We start from the raw sequence: 16,597 nt of genomic DNA on the forward strand, positions 1-16,597 counted from the left end.
AAGGAAAGGAAAGGAAAGGAAAGGAAAGGAAAGGAAAGGAAAGGAAAGGAAAGGAAGAAGAGAAGAGAGGAAAGAGAAGAAAGAGGAGAGGAGAGGAAAAGAGAGGAGAGGGGAGGAAAGAGAGAGGGAGTAAGGGAGGGAGGGAGGGAAAGGAAAGGAAGAAAGGAGAAAAGGAAAGAGAAAGAAGTGAAGTGAAGGGAAGGGAAGGGAAGGGAAGGGGAGGGGAGGGGAGGTAGAGGAGAGGGGAGGAGAGGAGAGGAAAACACCAAGTTCATGTGTGTGCATACACCAAATCCCACAAGAATGGAGGGAAAGGGATTGTGGCACGGACATCTCCCCTGTGGAGTGACTTATCACTTTCCCTCTCTGTGTCTCTATCGAGTACACAGACTGTATGGCAAAAAAAAAAAAAAAAAAAAAAAAAAAAGTCTTAAAAAAAATAGCAAAGAAAGAAAGAAAAAGAAAAGAAAAGAAAAGAAGATAGCATGGTATATAAAAATCAATAACTATCATTGGATTCAATGCTCATAACAGCCCCAAAGTGCAAACCCAAATGTCCATCAGTAGAAGAATGGGCAAGCTAATAAATGAATAAAATATACAATATTTTCGGGACCAGCAGTTGGCGTAATGGCTATGTCGCTGAACTCCCAAATAGTGGACCGTGGTTCGAGTCCCAGACCTGGTAGCTTAAACTCATACCGGGCGCGTGTGTGTGCCCAGGATCCCGAGAGAATGGAGAAGGGATTGTGGCGTGGTCATCCCCCCTGGGGGGGTGATTTCTCACTTTCTGTCTCTCTCTGTCTTTCTAGTGAGCGCACGCGCCCTATAGCAAAAAAAAAAAAAAAACTCCAAAAAAAAAAAAAAGAATGAATTACAATTACAACTACACATATCAACATGGACAGAACTGACAAACACTGCATGGAAAAAAACATGTAAGAGAGAAAAGAATACAAGCAATATGAGCAACGTTGACTCCACTAGTACGCAAGCAAAACAAAACTGTGTTTTATTTAGAGATATGTACTAGGATGACAACACTGTGAAAGAAAAGCAATGGGATGAATTCCACAGGTCAGGATGACAGGCACTGGCATGGAGGGGGCCACAGCTATGATGGGGATGAAGCACACAGGGCAGGAGCATCTGTGGGATTAGCAATAGTCTATTTCTTAACCTGGGTGGTGGGGACATGAGTTTACTCCTATTTGCAAATGTTTTATACTCTCATGCTTTTTTCTGTACAAATGATATACCAATCTTCTCCCCAGGCCAAAAAAGTCACAGTTTCTTCTAGGTGGCATGTGAAAAGCATTTTTGTTAAAAGTTAGAGGGATACCAGAAATGAGAGTGGGAGTTAAAAATGAAGTCACTAAAGGGTGCCTCCTCCCCTCCTTTAAGAGATACTACATATTCTAAACCAAGAAACTGAACACTTCTTTTAACAACTGGTTATAAACAATGCTTTCCATTATGAGAGGGAGATTTCTCTCTACCCATGCAATAGTACATATGGATCCCAGAAAGCCTCGATTTGCCCAGCCATATCCTTCTGCCAGCTTATTATCCATGAGTCTCAAGTCACTTGGGAGAATTCTAAGTGCCCCCAACTCTTTCACTTCTACTTTTGTTCCTCTTCTAGTCTCAAATCAGATTCACGGAGCACTTTACTCAGATAAGAATAGTAGCTCAGATTTGGTGTGGGGCTCAGAAAAGGTAGTCTAAAATTCTATTTCCAAAATTTTTTTAAAACAATCATTTATTGGGACCAGAGGTGGTGTGGTGACTAGGAGTACTGGACTCTCACATGGTCAACTGTGGTTCAAATCCTGGACACAGTGGCTTGCTTTCTTACTTTCTCTCTGTCCATCTCTGGTCAAATTAAAATAAATCAATAAATCAATAAAGTTAGATAAGATCATTCTTTTAGAAATTATTTATTTATAGGGCTGGCAAGTGGAATGGTGGTTAAGGGCACTGGCCGACTGCAGTTCAAGTCTTAGACCTGGAGGCTTGCTTTCTCACTTTCCTCTCTCTCTCCCTCTCTGTTTCTCTCTGATCAAACTTAAATAAATAAATAAGTACAGTTAAATAATTCTTTTCTATAAATTATTTCCACTTGTTATTTTTTAATTTCACCAGACAGAAAGAGAGAAAGGGAAAGTGAGAAAGTAAGCCACCAGGTCTGGGACTCGAACCATGGTTGGTCATATAAGAATCCAGCACCCGTATCCACCACACCTCCTGCCAGCCCCTATTCTCAAAATTTATTCAAATAAGTTTTCTCTTTTAGAGGAAGTCCATCTTGAAGAAAAAAAAATCAAACTGAAAACCTATAAAATGTCAAGAAGAATGAAATACACAGCTAATGCTAACCAATGGGCAATGATGGGATATGGCAATTCTGTTCTTACCACCAAAGCAGCCACGGATACCAAACCACACTATCTCCCTGGGGCAAAAACAAAGCTCATTTCTTCAACTGATATAAGGGATTTTATGGATATGATTGAATTTTTTCATTTGTTTAGCTTTTCTTAACTACCTCTCCTTCTAAAGTAGTAGATTCATCCTGAAAACAACAAAGACCCTGGAACTCAGAGTTGGAGGAATAGGTAGGTCCCTTGACATACTAAGTTCTTTAACTTTTTCTTCAATTCCAGGCAACTACAACTAGATCCACAGGCAGAAATTATTGAGGGAAGAAATCTGTACTAAGCAGCCTGTTGATAGCTATATCTTCCCCACAAGGACAGAGGGCAAAGCTTAAGGATACATCTTTCTCTGGTCTGACTTCCAAAGCGTAACCTATTCTGACCTTTGAGGCTATTTCTCACAAAATTTGCTGGCCAGGCTGGCACTTTACTCATTTACTTTAAACTGAGGAGTGCTGACGATGGTCAGGTAGCACTGATTAGCTGTAGAAAGCTACCCATGGATCCTTGTGGAGCAAAAGCCCAAGGCTTCTGTCACCAGAGACACAGGAGGAGGAATGAGAAGGACGTTTACAAAGCTAAACTCCAGCCTAACCCCTTATGAAAGGTGGATTTCCTGTACAACTGTTCTGACAAGCTGAGGATTAGGCACTTCATACATTCTGCTTGGGTAAGAGTCTCAAACAGCAGTGAATTGTCACAGAGGAGTAAACTGCTTTTCTGAGGATCTCGAAGGATGTCATACGCTGAAAGAAAAAGAAATTCTGGTTGTGAACTGAACTTCTCAACTAGAATTAACGAGGCAGAAAGTACCCACACTGATGGGTTCAAGCTCTCTCGGTCCCATCTGGATGGCTTAGTTCTCTATCCCACTGCAGATCCACATGTGGCATTCATCGATCTATACTTTGGGGTTACTAACACCATAAAAACAGGCATAAATGATCATAAGGAATGCCAGTCTAGCTTTCCCTCAATTCCAGCCCCCAAATGTCCCCTCAGAGCAGGCGATACCAGTGGCACAACCAAGAAGTGTCTCTTGGGTGCCCTCTTGCTGCCACCAGTAAGGATGAAATGGAGACATAATCTATAAATTGGTAGAGGAAGAAAAAGAGGGGGCCAGGACACAGAAAAGGGAAGTTATTCCAGTGGTGGCCAATGAGTAACATCCAATGATTTATAGGAAGTATAATCCAATAATACAGTAAAATAAAACAGTGTGTGCCTGAGATGGTTTTGATTCCAGGAATTATAAAACATATTTTTTAAAAAGAGAGAGAACAAGAGGGGGAGAGAAAAGGAAGGGGAAGGGAGGCCAGATTGGAGCAAATTGGGCACAGATGGGGGATGCAATGGGGTTTCAGAGATGCCCTACAACAAATGTTGCTTCAATTATTCCTCTTCAAGAACTAGAGTTTTATTTCCTTAAATGACAGAATTTTAAAAAAATTAAAATTCTTGGACTGCTTGTGGTTTAGAGCAACAGTTCACCCTCCAGCATCACATCGGCCAATCTGATGGCTATTGAAGTGTTAAATACCGAGGCACATGGAGAAGGCCCTTCTCCCTTTTGTCATGCCACGGAGAGATTACTAATTGTGACATCACTCTGGGAACCACCTATCTGGCCACCAGCTTTGGATATGGGCCAGGTAAAGAACATACTACTTAGTAAGTTCTTTCCCAGAACCGTGGCCTTCCTTACCCAAGCATTCAACAAATACTTACTAAGTGCCTAATAAACACAAGGCACCATGCCATAGCCTCCAAACATCCCTTATTCCATCTCACAAATTGTTTCAACTACCTTAGTTAATAAAGAGTGTAGGAACCTTAGACTCTGTAGTCCCAGGCAAGTAGAATTTTGCATAGGGTTCATATGAGTGTAGGGATAAAGATCTCCCCCACTGACAGTCCTGAACACATTAGTTTTAAGATCACTGCTGAGACCTAAAAGTTTAATTGGCTAAATGTGGCATGACTCAACTTATCTTCCATATAGGAAAGGGGCAAATCTGACTTCACAATTTCTGCCTCCATGAGCAGGGCTGGCTCCAGGAAAAACTATATCCTAGAAAAAGAGGAAAGATGCTAGTCTCTCACTATCATCTAAGCTTGTTTTTCTGTTTTGCCTTTTAAACACTTCCAAGTGCACAAGAAAATCCATTAGAAAAATAATCTCTCAGGTCCAACAGATGGTATAATGGGTACGTCACTAGACTCCCACATGGCCAACCATGGTTCAAGTCACAGACCTGGAGGCTTGCATGCATACCCAAGATCCTGAGAAGAGAATGGAGAAGGGATGACAGTGTGGCCATCCTCACTGAGGGGTGATTTCTCACCTTCTGCCTGTTTCTCTGACAAGGGCATGCACCCTATAACAAACATCTCTCTAAATAAAAAAGGCAATTTCTCTAAAGTGTCTGTAACAATATAATTTCCATCTCTGGACTACTGAGACTGTAGGAGAAGATAGTCATACAATGGTAGCACCAAACAAACACACACACACAAAATCACTGATCCACAGTAGTGTTAGAGACATTAACAAAAGACATATGTTTTAAGTAAGAACTTCCCTGTTGCTCTCAAATTATACTCCTCAGGTGCCATATCTACAGGGCAGGCTCAGGCACAGTCTGAGAAGATCTGGACTGCTCTGTGGGCCATACGATCACCTCTACTTTAAGCTGGAATGCTCCTTCTCCACAGAGGCCAGGAACTGACAAATGCAAACACCCACCCAGAAGGACACATCCAAGAAGGAAAGAAAAATGACGGCCCAGATGTTCTATTACTTGTAGTAACTGCCAAATCACCCAGACCCCAAGCACCTGGGAGAGCCAGGCAACGTCAGGCCCTTGCTTCCTGGTTTCAGATGGTCAGGGACCCGCGGCTGGGTGGTGACTGTGACAGCATGCAGACTGGCCTGGAGAGAAACCTTTAAAAGGGCACCAGCTGACGAGACTCGGGGGCTGAACACTCAGGGCTGATTTATCATTTCCTTACTCATAAAAATGTGATTCAAACTGCTGCTGATTAGTGAAGGATTTAAATCTTTACCCTCTCCCCAACCCCCTTCCCTCTCCACCCCCGACACAGATGCTGCTACTCAGCCACAACACCCCCTCTTGCCACTGTCCGTGCAAGCACAGCGCAGGGGCCCAGAGAAGATGACTCATGTGCTGGGAAATGGAAAAGTGCATCTTCCCACCAGCCAGTCCTGCTGAGTGCTCTGCTCACCCCTCTCCCAATGGCAGCCCACACAGTGGGGTCTGGACGGCCGCCTCAGCTGCACACCGGGTACTTGGCAGCACGTCCACAGAGCTCTCTGTCCTAGTTGAGTGTTATATCCTGTGGCCTGGGCTGTTTTTCCCTGAAACATCCTTGGAGCCTCTGACCACCTCAGCTCTGACTCCTCTTGGCCCCATCTGCCTCCTAGAGGTGACCATCAGGAAGAGGACAGAAATGAGGAGCAGGGTTTTAGGTACAGGCTTTCATACATGCTTCATGGTTAGAGGGGCTCATTACGACCAACCACGGAAAAGAGTCCTAGGAAAAGAACAGCGGCCTCAAATGGGGGGACCACCTCTTCCTTCTTTCTCTGTACTCACCACCTCACCTTCTTTTCACCCGTATTTTCTTAACCTTTCCATAATAACAGCTATAAAAAAAGGACTCACTGGTGGCCTATGAAAAAGCCAAGGTATTCCTTTTCATGGAGCAGAAGGTGCTGAAAACAGATGCTTCACAGTCAAGAGCTGCAGGCCTTCTGCATTCACACCTGAAGACCGCAGGTCATCTGATGCTGGAACAGTACCTTGACAGAGGCTGGAGCTCTGTAACAGGCACTCACTGGACTCTGCAGATTGTTCTTAGTGGGAGGCAGGAAAATGATACAAGGGCACCTCAGGAGGCCGCCTCTTCAGAGCACAGTGGGCTTCCTACTTGGTACGCATATGTCCTACCCCTCTGGACTTTGTGGTCTCACCAGGACAACCCTTTACAAACCTTACTTCCTCCTTTCTGGAAACCAGCACTCCCCCTCAAGACTCCATGATTCTTCAGAGCCGTATAAACAAATAGCCATCTCAGGAACAATCAGCAAAGTTCAAAAAGGCACCTAAGCCTCTGTCTCTTGCCTTCTCCTGGGAATGCTAAACACCGTATCAGGTAGCATGAAAGGCGAAAATCCTCTAGGACTGAGATGTGACTGAAAGTCCAGGTAGACTAGCAGAGAACCTTGCAGAGTCCCAGGAGGAGGGCACAGTCACTCATGAGGAAAGAAAGACCGCCACCACCACCAGCAAGCTGCAGCATAACCCCCAAATACAAATGGGAAGGTTAATAAAACAACTTTAGGGTGAGAAAGCACTTTTCAGAAAAGGTGGAACAAGAGACCCAGTGACACTTTGTCCAGAAACACCAGATCTGTTTTATAACAGAGTCTCCATGGGACAATTCCCACTTCCTGGTATTTCAGATAATAACCTTCTAACCCTGAAACTAAACATTCTCTGTCAATGCTCTGAAATGATTCCTTGACAGCATGGACCAAATTTCCTTTGCAAATAAATGTACCAAATCATGTCACCTGCATGCTACAAAGTTCCATCAAGTCAAACCACATCACCCTTACCTAAGTAGGGTGAGAGGAAAGGAAGGGGTCCTGGCAACATCTTTTGACTGTGACCTTGTCATCCAACATTTAAAAACCCTGCCGAACCACCCTCCCCTCCTCCACTCCTCCCACCCTTACCTCTCTTGCCAAAAAAACCCCGAAGAGTGTTCAGAAAAGCATTTCAGAATGCACACCAGTATTCTAGCCAAATACTGGGTCTGGTGGTTTCTGTGCTTCCAGATTTGAGTCACCAAAGCTCATCAATTCTCTGTTCTTGCTCCCTGGCAGGCTCCCACAAGGGATATCCCATAGGGAACTAGACTTTTCCATATTGAACAAACAGGGTACATGAGTCCAGAAACAGCTATTCCCAATCCTTGCCAAGCGTATGGTCTCTGCAATGAAACATTTCAGCAATGCCTCTCCCTTGGGAGAGGCTCTGGGTCTACAGCCTCCAAGAGGCCTTGCTGCTCATGGCCAGATGTGCAACAGCATTTCTGGCTTTGCAAATTAAACTCTATACCCACAATTCCCTCCTCCCATCCCACCCAAGCATTAGAGAGTCATACAGATTTCAGAGAGTAAACTAAAGATCTGAGAGACAACGGTAGGGAGGGCCATGTACATGCATGCACATGCACACATTAAGGGGACAGGGGCGGTATGGTGGCATAGGAAATAAGCTAGATTGATCTCTGTCTAGATGAAGAAAATGGACGTCTTACCTTTCAACTGGGAGTTGTGCACAGCAAACATGTTGATGGTCATAAGCTGCAGCATGCGGGTACTTCCAATAGGAGAGGGGCTGTGCTGCAGCAACACCTGGAACTCCTTCAGAACCTTCTCAGCCACTGCAGGGAATGACTCCATCCTACAGATACATTGGGCCCATCAGTAAGGCACACCCCAAGAGCCCTTGGTGTACACACACACACACACGCACACCCTTTCTCTCAAAAGGCAGACCAGACCACTAATGCCTATGATGCTTCTTTGTCACTTTCACGAACCTTCCTGGTATCCTACAATTTTGCACAAATTTGAGAGGAAAGAGTAAACTGTTCAGTGTTCAGAGATGGAAACAACTCAATTCTTAGATAAATCACTATGAGTTATTATGCTTTGGTATGCTATTTCCTAACCTCTGGCAATAACTGGATTCAAGCTGATATTCAAGTTTCTCTCTGAAACAATCAATTTTAAAAAATAGTAAATAAAGCTCTTTTAAGTTAGGTTGGTCACCAAACTCTCCAGTATGAAACTGTAATCTATAAAAAGAGTTATATGAATTTAAAGATTCTTTATTCAAGGATTTACTACAGGAAACCAGACAGTTCTGCTGCTGTCTTCGTAGATACCAAGCACACTGCATGCTCCATCTAGGGGTCCCAAATTTCCCCTTGGAGAATCCTCAGATCTAGGACCCCAATGATCCATTTCAGTCTTTCCTGTGTTGCTGTCTTTCTCCCTCTCAAAAGCCTATGCTCATCAGGGTCTGTACGTTTTCAGGCCAGTGGAAACATAATGCCCTGGCCAACTGCCACTCCCAATACAGGAAGAGCCTGTAATGCAGGGAGGCAGAAATCCAGCCAGTGACCTAGGGCTCCAAAGGAGAGGTCACTCAAACCTCTGCTTGCCAAATGTGGCCACTGGATCCCAAACAGTGGTGCATGCCTGGAGCTCCTTTGGCAACAGAAACAAACCACAGCTGAAATCCTCAGAAATAAAAAGCAAATTCTAACTTTGTGCTAGCGAGAGAAACCAGGCACAAGGGCCTTAGAACCATGCTGAACCATTCGTGGTCGGCTAAACATCCTCACTGTGCCCCAAACAAACAAACTGCTTATGGGACACTGGGGGTGGGGTGGGGAGTTGCTCTAGACAGGATTAATACACAGCTTCTGAAAAGCCACAGGGAAGGGAATCCTTCTCAAAAGATACTCAAGAGTGTCAAGTCCTAGAGAAAGGTGCTTCTAGTTTCATCTAAACTTTGGCCCTTTCTCCATTGAATAGTACTCTCCCTAGATCAGAAAACTCCAGAGCTTTCTGGAATCTTGGCAATCTTCCTTCCTTGCCCTTGGATGGCAGCTCCTATTACTGACCCTGTGGTGCCCAGAAGTCATGCCACAGTCATGGGTCAGTTACAGTTTACATTCCAGTTCCCTTCTCTGCTGAGATGTCCTCATTTTCATTGGCACAAAACATGCCATGCATTTGCTTTCTTCTCCCCACGCACCATTTTCAAGTGCCCCCCCAAAACAAAACAAAACAAAACAAACCTTTTTCTTCCCCCTCTAAAAAGTTTCAGAGCCGTTAAAACTCTTGGTAGATTTGGAATGGCAGAGAGTGATGTGTTTGGGGCTGGATTGGATCCACTTTTCCCCAAGGGCTGTAACAAAGGTTTCATTTTAAATCCTGACACTGTGCAGCACTCTTTCTGGTTGGAGGTGGGGAGGGGGACTAGCACTTCTCATTACGAGAATAGCAGAGTTCACTCTACTTAAAAAGCAGCCACACTGGGCAAGTCTCAGGGCCATGTGTCTCCGTGTTGAAAGGCAGTAGAAAGCCAGCACAGAACGACAGGACAGAAGTGTCACGTGGGACATCTTGCTGTGTCTGAGGAAGCCTCTTCCCTGGGATGGGAATTGAAACATATCTATTAACACTCCTTGGGTCAGACTGACGTCTCAAACAAGCACCAGGTCAAATGTCCACACTTTCCCTTTTTAAAAAGTTTCTGAATTAAAATAAATAAATAAATAAATAAATAAAAACCCTTTTGCCTTTCAATCAGTTCAACATGATCAAAACAAAAAGAAACAAACAAACAAAAAAACCAAAGGGTTTAAATCTGAGCAACTTCAAGTGTGAGATATGATGGATCTACTCAGACAAAATCAGCTTTATTCAGCAATAATTGAGGGAAACACAGATAAAGACTCCTCCTCAGGATTCAGTAACAAGGTTTCTGGTTCCCCGTTTTGCAACCAAACTGCTATCTTACTTTGGATTCAAACTACCTGTAAGTAGTTTTATGTCTTTCTCTCCAAGACATAAACATTGCTTTGCCTCATATTACAGAGAGAAAATAATAATAAGACTAAAACTAAGATAATAAGAGTATAAATTTGTTTAAAAAAAAAACACAAAATAAAATGAAATCTTTTACATATATGTAAATGTAGCAAAAAGGTCTCATGACCTGATGTCTCTGTCCTGTTATCTCTCTGGAGAGCACAGGCATTAGGGAAGAGTTGCAAATATTTAGCCTTAGCTATTAACACTATATATTTTAATAAGAATTTCTGACCACTATTTATGCACATAGTAATTTCAACCAAGAAGAAAAAGTAGCAGCAGCAGTAATTGAGGAGAAAGCAGAAACAGAGAAAGCATGAAAAGATGGTCATTTATAACCACAAAAAAAAGGGGAAACAACCTAAAATACCTAACAATAGATGATAAAGATGGCACATCCATAAATCAAATACTATTTTTTTAAAGTTGTATTACATTTTTTAACCATACGGGGAATGGTTCAACATGTATTAAATGAAAATGGTTTTACAGCAATTTAACACGATCCCTTTTTATTCATATAGGTTAAAAAATAATGTCTGTGTGATACACAGAAAAAAATATATATGTGTATATATATATATATACCAAATGTTTAGTTAACAATGAATAGTTCTCCCTGGATAGCGAGAATACAGGTAATGTTTTTCTTTCTTTTTTTGGTTGAGTGTTCTCAATATTTCACAATGAGCACTATTTAGTAAGAAAAAAAGGACTGTCTCACAATGAATACTTCTTACTTTTGTATTTAAAAATATTTGCTAATTTAAAAGATAAATCAAGACATAAACACTATATTTTTTAATATTCCAAGTCCAAAATAAATAAAACAGTCTTTGAATTCCAAGAGCTATTGAAGCTATGCAAATAGCATAACTAGGCGAACAAGTAAAAACTAAAGTGCTAACTTGAATCGAAACAATAATGGGAAGCAAAATTATTCTATCTGTCACAAATAAAGGGCCTAAAGGCTGCTGGCTTCTCCGCCCCTCTCAGTGGAGCACAAGAGCAGGTCTGATCTGCTTCTGACCAGGGCAGCATCGGTCTGTCAGGAGCCACACGGCACTCCCGACTCATTCCTCTTCTCGAGTCCAAGAGGACTCTGTTCCTACCCTATAAAGCCTAAAATGACACTATCATGTTCAGGCTGTGCATCTCACTGACTTAAGTGGCCACCTTCTTAAGTGATCTCTAGAGACACCTTGTCTTATTTGAATGGCAGTTTAAAGAAACTAACTTGCAGACAACCCTGGAACCTAGACCCAGGAGTGACTCAGACAGTGACTAACGGAGCAGCATCCAACCCCTCAGACGCTGAGGAACAATGCTAGGCTAGGTTTATTCATTGTAGAAAAGGATCAGGCTTCCTAACTTTTCTCAATATTTTAATTTTTAAAGCTTGAGCAAGACAGGAACAATCCAGGTGCAAAATACGAAACCAAAATGTTAGCTAATTCTGTGAAAGAGTGGAAAAGGGAGGAAAAAATAAGGAAGCTGAAGCCCACCAAGCTTTGACTTGTTTACTCTTGAGGTCTTTCTTGTAAGTAAGTGGTTAAAAGCAAAGTCTCTTTGGCAGTAGATCTCAGGCACTGCTGAGAGCAAGAAGACTTATCTTGCACACAGTAGGCATTAAAGTACATACTGATGCGATGTGGAACACCGGGCACAGAGGAGACCAGAACTGGAAGAGCACTGTCAGGGCTTTACTCAAAAGGCAGGCGGGATAGTAATGTGCCTTCAGCTGCTCCCCATTACAATCTTCTCACTCTTAATTCATTTTCAACGCCTCCCACATTTCACATCTTCTTGGTAATTAGGCAACAGTCCATGATGATGTGTGTGGCTTGGGCTCATTGCTTTTCTAGTCTTCCAGACTTCTATACTTTCTTTTTATCCCCCAACAGAAATGTTACTGCTGTTTCTGCCTTCCAGAATAAATATGAGACTCAAACTTTTTTAACCTCTGGGAGAGAATAAGAGGACTACTAATTGAGGGGCTGAAATGCCTAAAATTGACATACATTTTCCTCATTGAAAACTACCATAATTCATTTTTTTAAGTTTATTTTAATTTGACTATAACTGCATGTATTTATGGGGCACATGTGATGTTTTGATACATGAATACACTATGGAATGAATAAATCAGGCCAATCAGCATACCTATCACTTCAAATTTTTATCATTTCTTGGTGGTAAAAACATTTAAAATGCTATCTTATAGCTACTTTGAAATATACATTATTGGCTATAGCCACTATGCTGCGCAGCAGAACACCAGAACCTATTCCCCTGCCTAACTGTAGCTCTGTGCCCACTGAGCAGCACCTGTCCTTTCCTGTCCGCCCTCCTGTAACTCATTTTTTATAAAGGTAAAACTGGACAGGCTTTGTCTTTTTAACCACAGAAAGCATTATATGCAGGAATAGAAGAAATCCTGAAAAAGAATCTGAACTACAGTAAATGACCACAGGCAAATGAGATAATCTATTCTCTTTTAAATGCCTCCAAAGATCTCTCTGTGAAATTTTTTGACACCTAAACCCAAATCTTTCTAGCTACAAGATAAGCCTATTTTTTCTAATTATTATCCCTAAAAAAAAAAAAAAAAAAAAAAAAAAAAAAAAAGAAAAAGACTATCTGGTATATCTCTTTTATATTTAAACACAGGGCACCCTATACTCTAAGGGTCTTTTTCACCTTTATTTTTCCTCTCAAATCTCATTTCCTAAGATCCTCATTACTGTGGATCTTTCTCAAACTTCTTCCAAAATATGTGTCTAAATACAAACTTTTTGTTTTCTGAGAGGTTTTTTGCTCTAGGGCGCATGCGCTCGCCAGACAGAGAGAGACAGAGAGACAGAAAGCGAGAAATTACCCCCCTCGGGGGGATGGCCACGCCGCAATCCCTTCTCCTCCATTCTCCTCTCGGGATCTTGGGCACGCACGCACATGCGCCCGGCGTGAGTTCTAAGCCACCGGGTCTGGGACGCAAACCGCGGTCGACTACGTGGGAGTCCAACGAAATAGCCATTACGCTAACTACTGGTTCCCTAAATATATACATTTTTTAAAGGGGGAGTGGAAATAAGGGTTTTGGTAATGCTTAATCTGACAAAAAAAATTCTAAATATTCCTAGTTTCTTGACCAAGATTCATAATTATTTTAGTCCCCAAACAGGGCCAGAAATACCTAGAATAGTATTTCTCAATGAAGGGTAATTCTGCCCCTCAGGGAATATTTGACAATGTTTAAAGATCTTTTTTTAATTGACAGAGAGTGACATGCAGTGATGAGGGGTGTGGGAGGGATAACCACCCCCAACGGGGCATGATCATGCCATAATCCTTTTTCCTCCATTTCTCCATCCTGTTGGGACTTTGGGCATGCACACCTGACAGGTTTTTTAAGCCTTTGGGGTTGCGATTCAAACTTCCGTAGGCCACATGGGATCTGGTAACTAGGCTACAGGGCTGACTCGAGAAACTTTTAAAAAATTTGTCAGAGGGCACGTGCACTCGTGAGAGGAGTTAGGGAGTGAGAAAGCACCTCCTAGTAATCCCTTCTCTGTGTCACTTGCCTTTCATGATTTTGGGCATCCATGCACATGTGCTCCAGGGTATTTCTGAAGCTGCTGAGTCCAGGACTTGAACTGCACAGCTGGCCATGTGGGATCCAGCTGCTATAACCACCACACCATGGGCTGGCCCTAGCAACATTTTTAATCATCATAACTTGATGGCACTGGGGGGAGGGGTACCCTACTGCCAGGCAGTAGAAAGAAGCTAGGAATGCAATTAAACACCCTACACTACACAAGATAGCCCCAATGACAAAAGATCTGTCCAAATGTCAGCAGTACTGAGGCAGAGAAATTCTGACTTAAAACAACATGATATAGGCAAATTTAAAGAACAAACATAAGAAAATGGGCTGGCCCAGGAGCCTTAGTGGTTAAGGAGCCAGATTCCCACATGGTCACCTGTGGTCTGGATTCCGGCCCTAGCAGCTGGAAAAACACATTGGACACATATGAGTGACGACTAAAATCCTGACAGGTTGAAGAAACAAAGGAGAAGAGATTAGGGAGAGTCACATGGTGGCAGGAGAAGTGTGTGTGTCACAAAGCCCCACCCCCACCTCTGATGGACACACACATCTGGAAGTTAAAAAGAAAACAATAGGCCAGACCCTAGCCTAGTGGCTAGAGTGCCAGATCTTACATGGCCAACTTCAAATCCCAGCCCTTGTGGCTTGGAAAAAACACACCAGGCATGTGTGTGCACATGCCCAAAATCTCGACAGGATGAAGAAATGGAGGAGAAGGGATTGTGATGGGACCACGCCACACCGGGTGCTTTCTCCTGCCTCTCACTGGTGAGTACACATACCCTCTAACAATTAAAATAAAAGAAAAAAAGAAAAAGAGAGGAGGTCCGGACAGTGACATGGTGGTTGAAGCAGCTGGATCCCACATGGCCAACTACATGGTTTGAGTCCCAGATGCCTGCAGCTTGAGAAACACACCCAAGCACGTATATACATGCCCATCCAGAAAGGAGAAATGGAGAAGGGACTGTGGTGTGGCCATCCCCTATGGGTGAATGCTTTCTCACTTTTTTTCTCTCTCTGGCAAGTGCACACACCCTCTAGCAAATTGGAAGGAAAAAAAAAGAGAGAGAGAGAGAGAGAACATTGGTGAAAAGTAGTAAGGGAGAGAGTGAAAGAAAGAAAAAAAAAAAAAAACTAAAAAAGATAAAAGAGGTCCGGATCTGTGGAGCAGCAGTGATGAGATGCTCAGAAGCCTTCGAATCTCTGGTCTGGTCAGACTGAAATGTGCCAGGCATGTACATGAGCACCTAGGATCTGATTGGCTGGTGGACTGCAGGAAGGGGATTGTAATGTGACCCTGTGGGGGATGCTTTTCTCCTTCCCCTCTTTTGGGCACACTACCACAAATAAAGAAAAAAATATTTTTTAAGGACAAAGAGATAAGGAGTAAGAGTTCTATCAACTGTTATTTTAAGTGCAGGGTGATACTATTTCTTGCTATGATGTGTTATTTTATGTGATGATACTGGTATCACTGTATCTACTCATAACTGCAGCTTGACATTACTCGTAATGATCAGCTTGGGTCTGCTAAAACCTACCAGAACATAAGATCCTTCTCTCTGGTCTTTCACAATCTATCCATTTTGTAATAATGATTCACTCATTCATACAACAAATACTGAGTGCCTACTACATGCCAGGCTCTAGGGATGCAACAACATTAAGACAAAAACCTCCCACCAGAATAGAGCTCACACTGGCAGGGATGACAGCAGGGAAGTGAGGGGTTCAGAGGCAGGAGCTCTTGATATGTCTAGCTAATTTTAAGTAAGTGAATTACTTCATACTTATTCTGATAGTCATACTTATTCTGATAGAGATTGATCTATTAGTACTTCTCCACTTTTCTTAAGTCATTTCAAAATAAAAACTACCCTTGCAACATCCATCGCTGTCACTCTTGCTCAGGTTGATGTCTGCTGAATACATACTGAGCACACCTTCTAGGTCATTATCCATGGAGCAGTGCTCCTTCAAGTAGGACAAAGTCTTTCAGCTGCTCAATTTCCACAAAGTACTAAAGTATGTGGAAACTGACACAGCTTCTATCCTCACTAAGGAAACTCTAGAGCATTACAGATAAACGTGTAAGCCTCTGACAGAAAGTGAAAGGGAAACACTGACAATAACTGAGGGATTTACAATTCAAAAAAATCATCTCAATGAGTAGTTGCCAATACAATCTCCAACTCAGAAAATATTAAATCCAGTAGAAGACTTGCCTGAGAGCACTGCCACCTCTTTCTCACTTCACTATCCTGTACACAGAGAGACCCTACAGCACAGAGTCACGCAGCCCACACTTGCTCCACTGTGCAGGTGTCCAGTCAGTTCTTAGGATCACTGATTTTACACAATGAGGAAGAACTCTGGTCCACCAAAGGAATACACAGAACTCAATATTTTTACAGGGATTTAGGGTGTAAAGTAATAAAGTTTTGCACACACTACCTTTCCTGAGATTTATATGTAAATCCATGGTGGATGGTGAAATCACAGAACAGTCTTGGTATTTAACTGAGATCAGCAATATGGTACAGGAAACTGAGAACAGGAGGAAGGGGTATGGGTCAGAAGGACATGGAGGAAAGAAAATGTCACTCTGAGGGAAAATTAGTGGACGCTATTCTCCCCAAGGAGGACCCCTGGCAGCTGCACCCAGGGAACTAGCACGACTGACTTGAGGAGCTCAGTAGGCACTGAACCAGAAGGCAAAGGAAAGAAAAATCCAGAGGAACTGGGGGTGGGGTGAGGGTTGGGGAAAGACTGTGTTTAAAGGGGGTTTTTATAAAGGTAGAGAAAGAAGAGACAGAGAGATGGAGAGTAGTGTTTCCCAGACTT

General features: G+C 42.7%; 1 protein-coding gene across 6 annotated transcripts in view; it reads right to left on the reverse strand.

Moving 5' to 3' along the window:
- Positions 1 to 16,597, reverse strand: part of SMG6 (SMG6 nonsense mediated mRNA decay factor) — a 310,391-nt gene that overhangs the window by 216,238 nt on the left and 77,556 nt on the right. For all 6 annotated transcript variants that reach the window (XM_006167566.3, XM_027767920.1, XM_027767919.1 and 3 more), the window contains one exon: positions 7,788 to 7,933. In XM_006167566.3, the coding sequence (XP_006167628.1) occupies positions 7,788 to 7,933 (146 nt within the window). The remainder of the gene's footprint in view (positions 1 to 7,787; positions 7,934 to 16,597) is intronic.

Source organism: Tupaia chinensis, unplaced genomic scaffold, assembly GCF_000334495.1.
Source record: "Tupaia chinensis unplaced genomic scaffold, TupChi_1.0 Scaffold144899_1, whole genome shotgun sequence".
Classification (NCBI taxonomy): domain Eukaryota; kingdom Metazoa; phylum Chordata; class Mammalia; order Scandentia; family Tupaiidae; genus Tupaia; species Tupaia belangeri.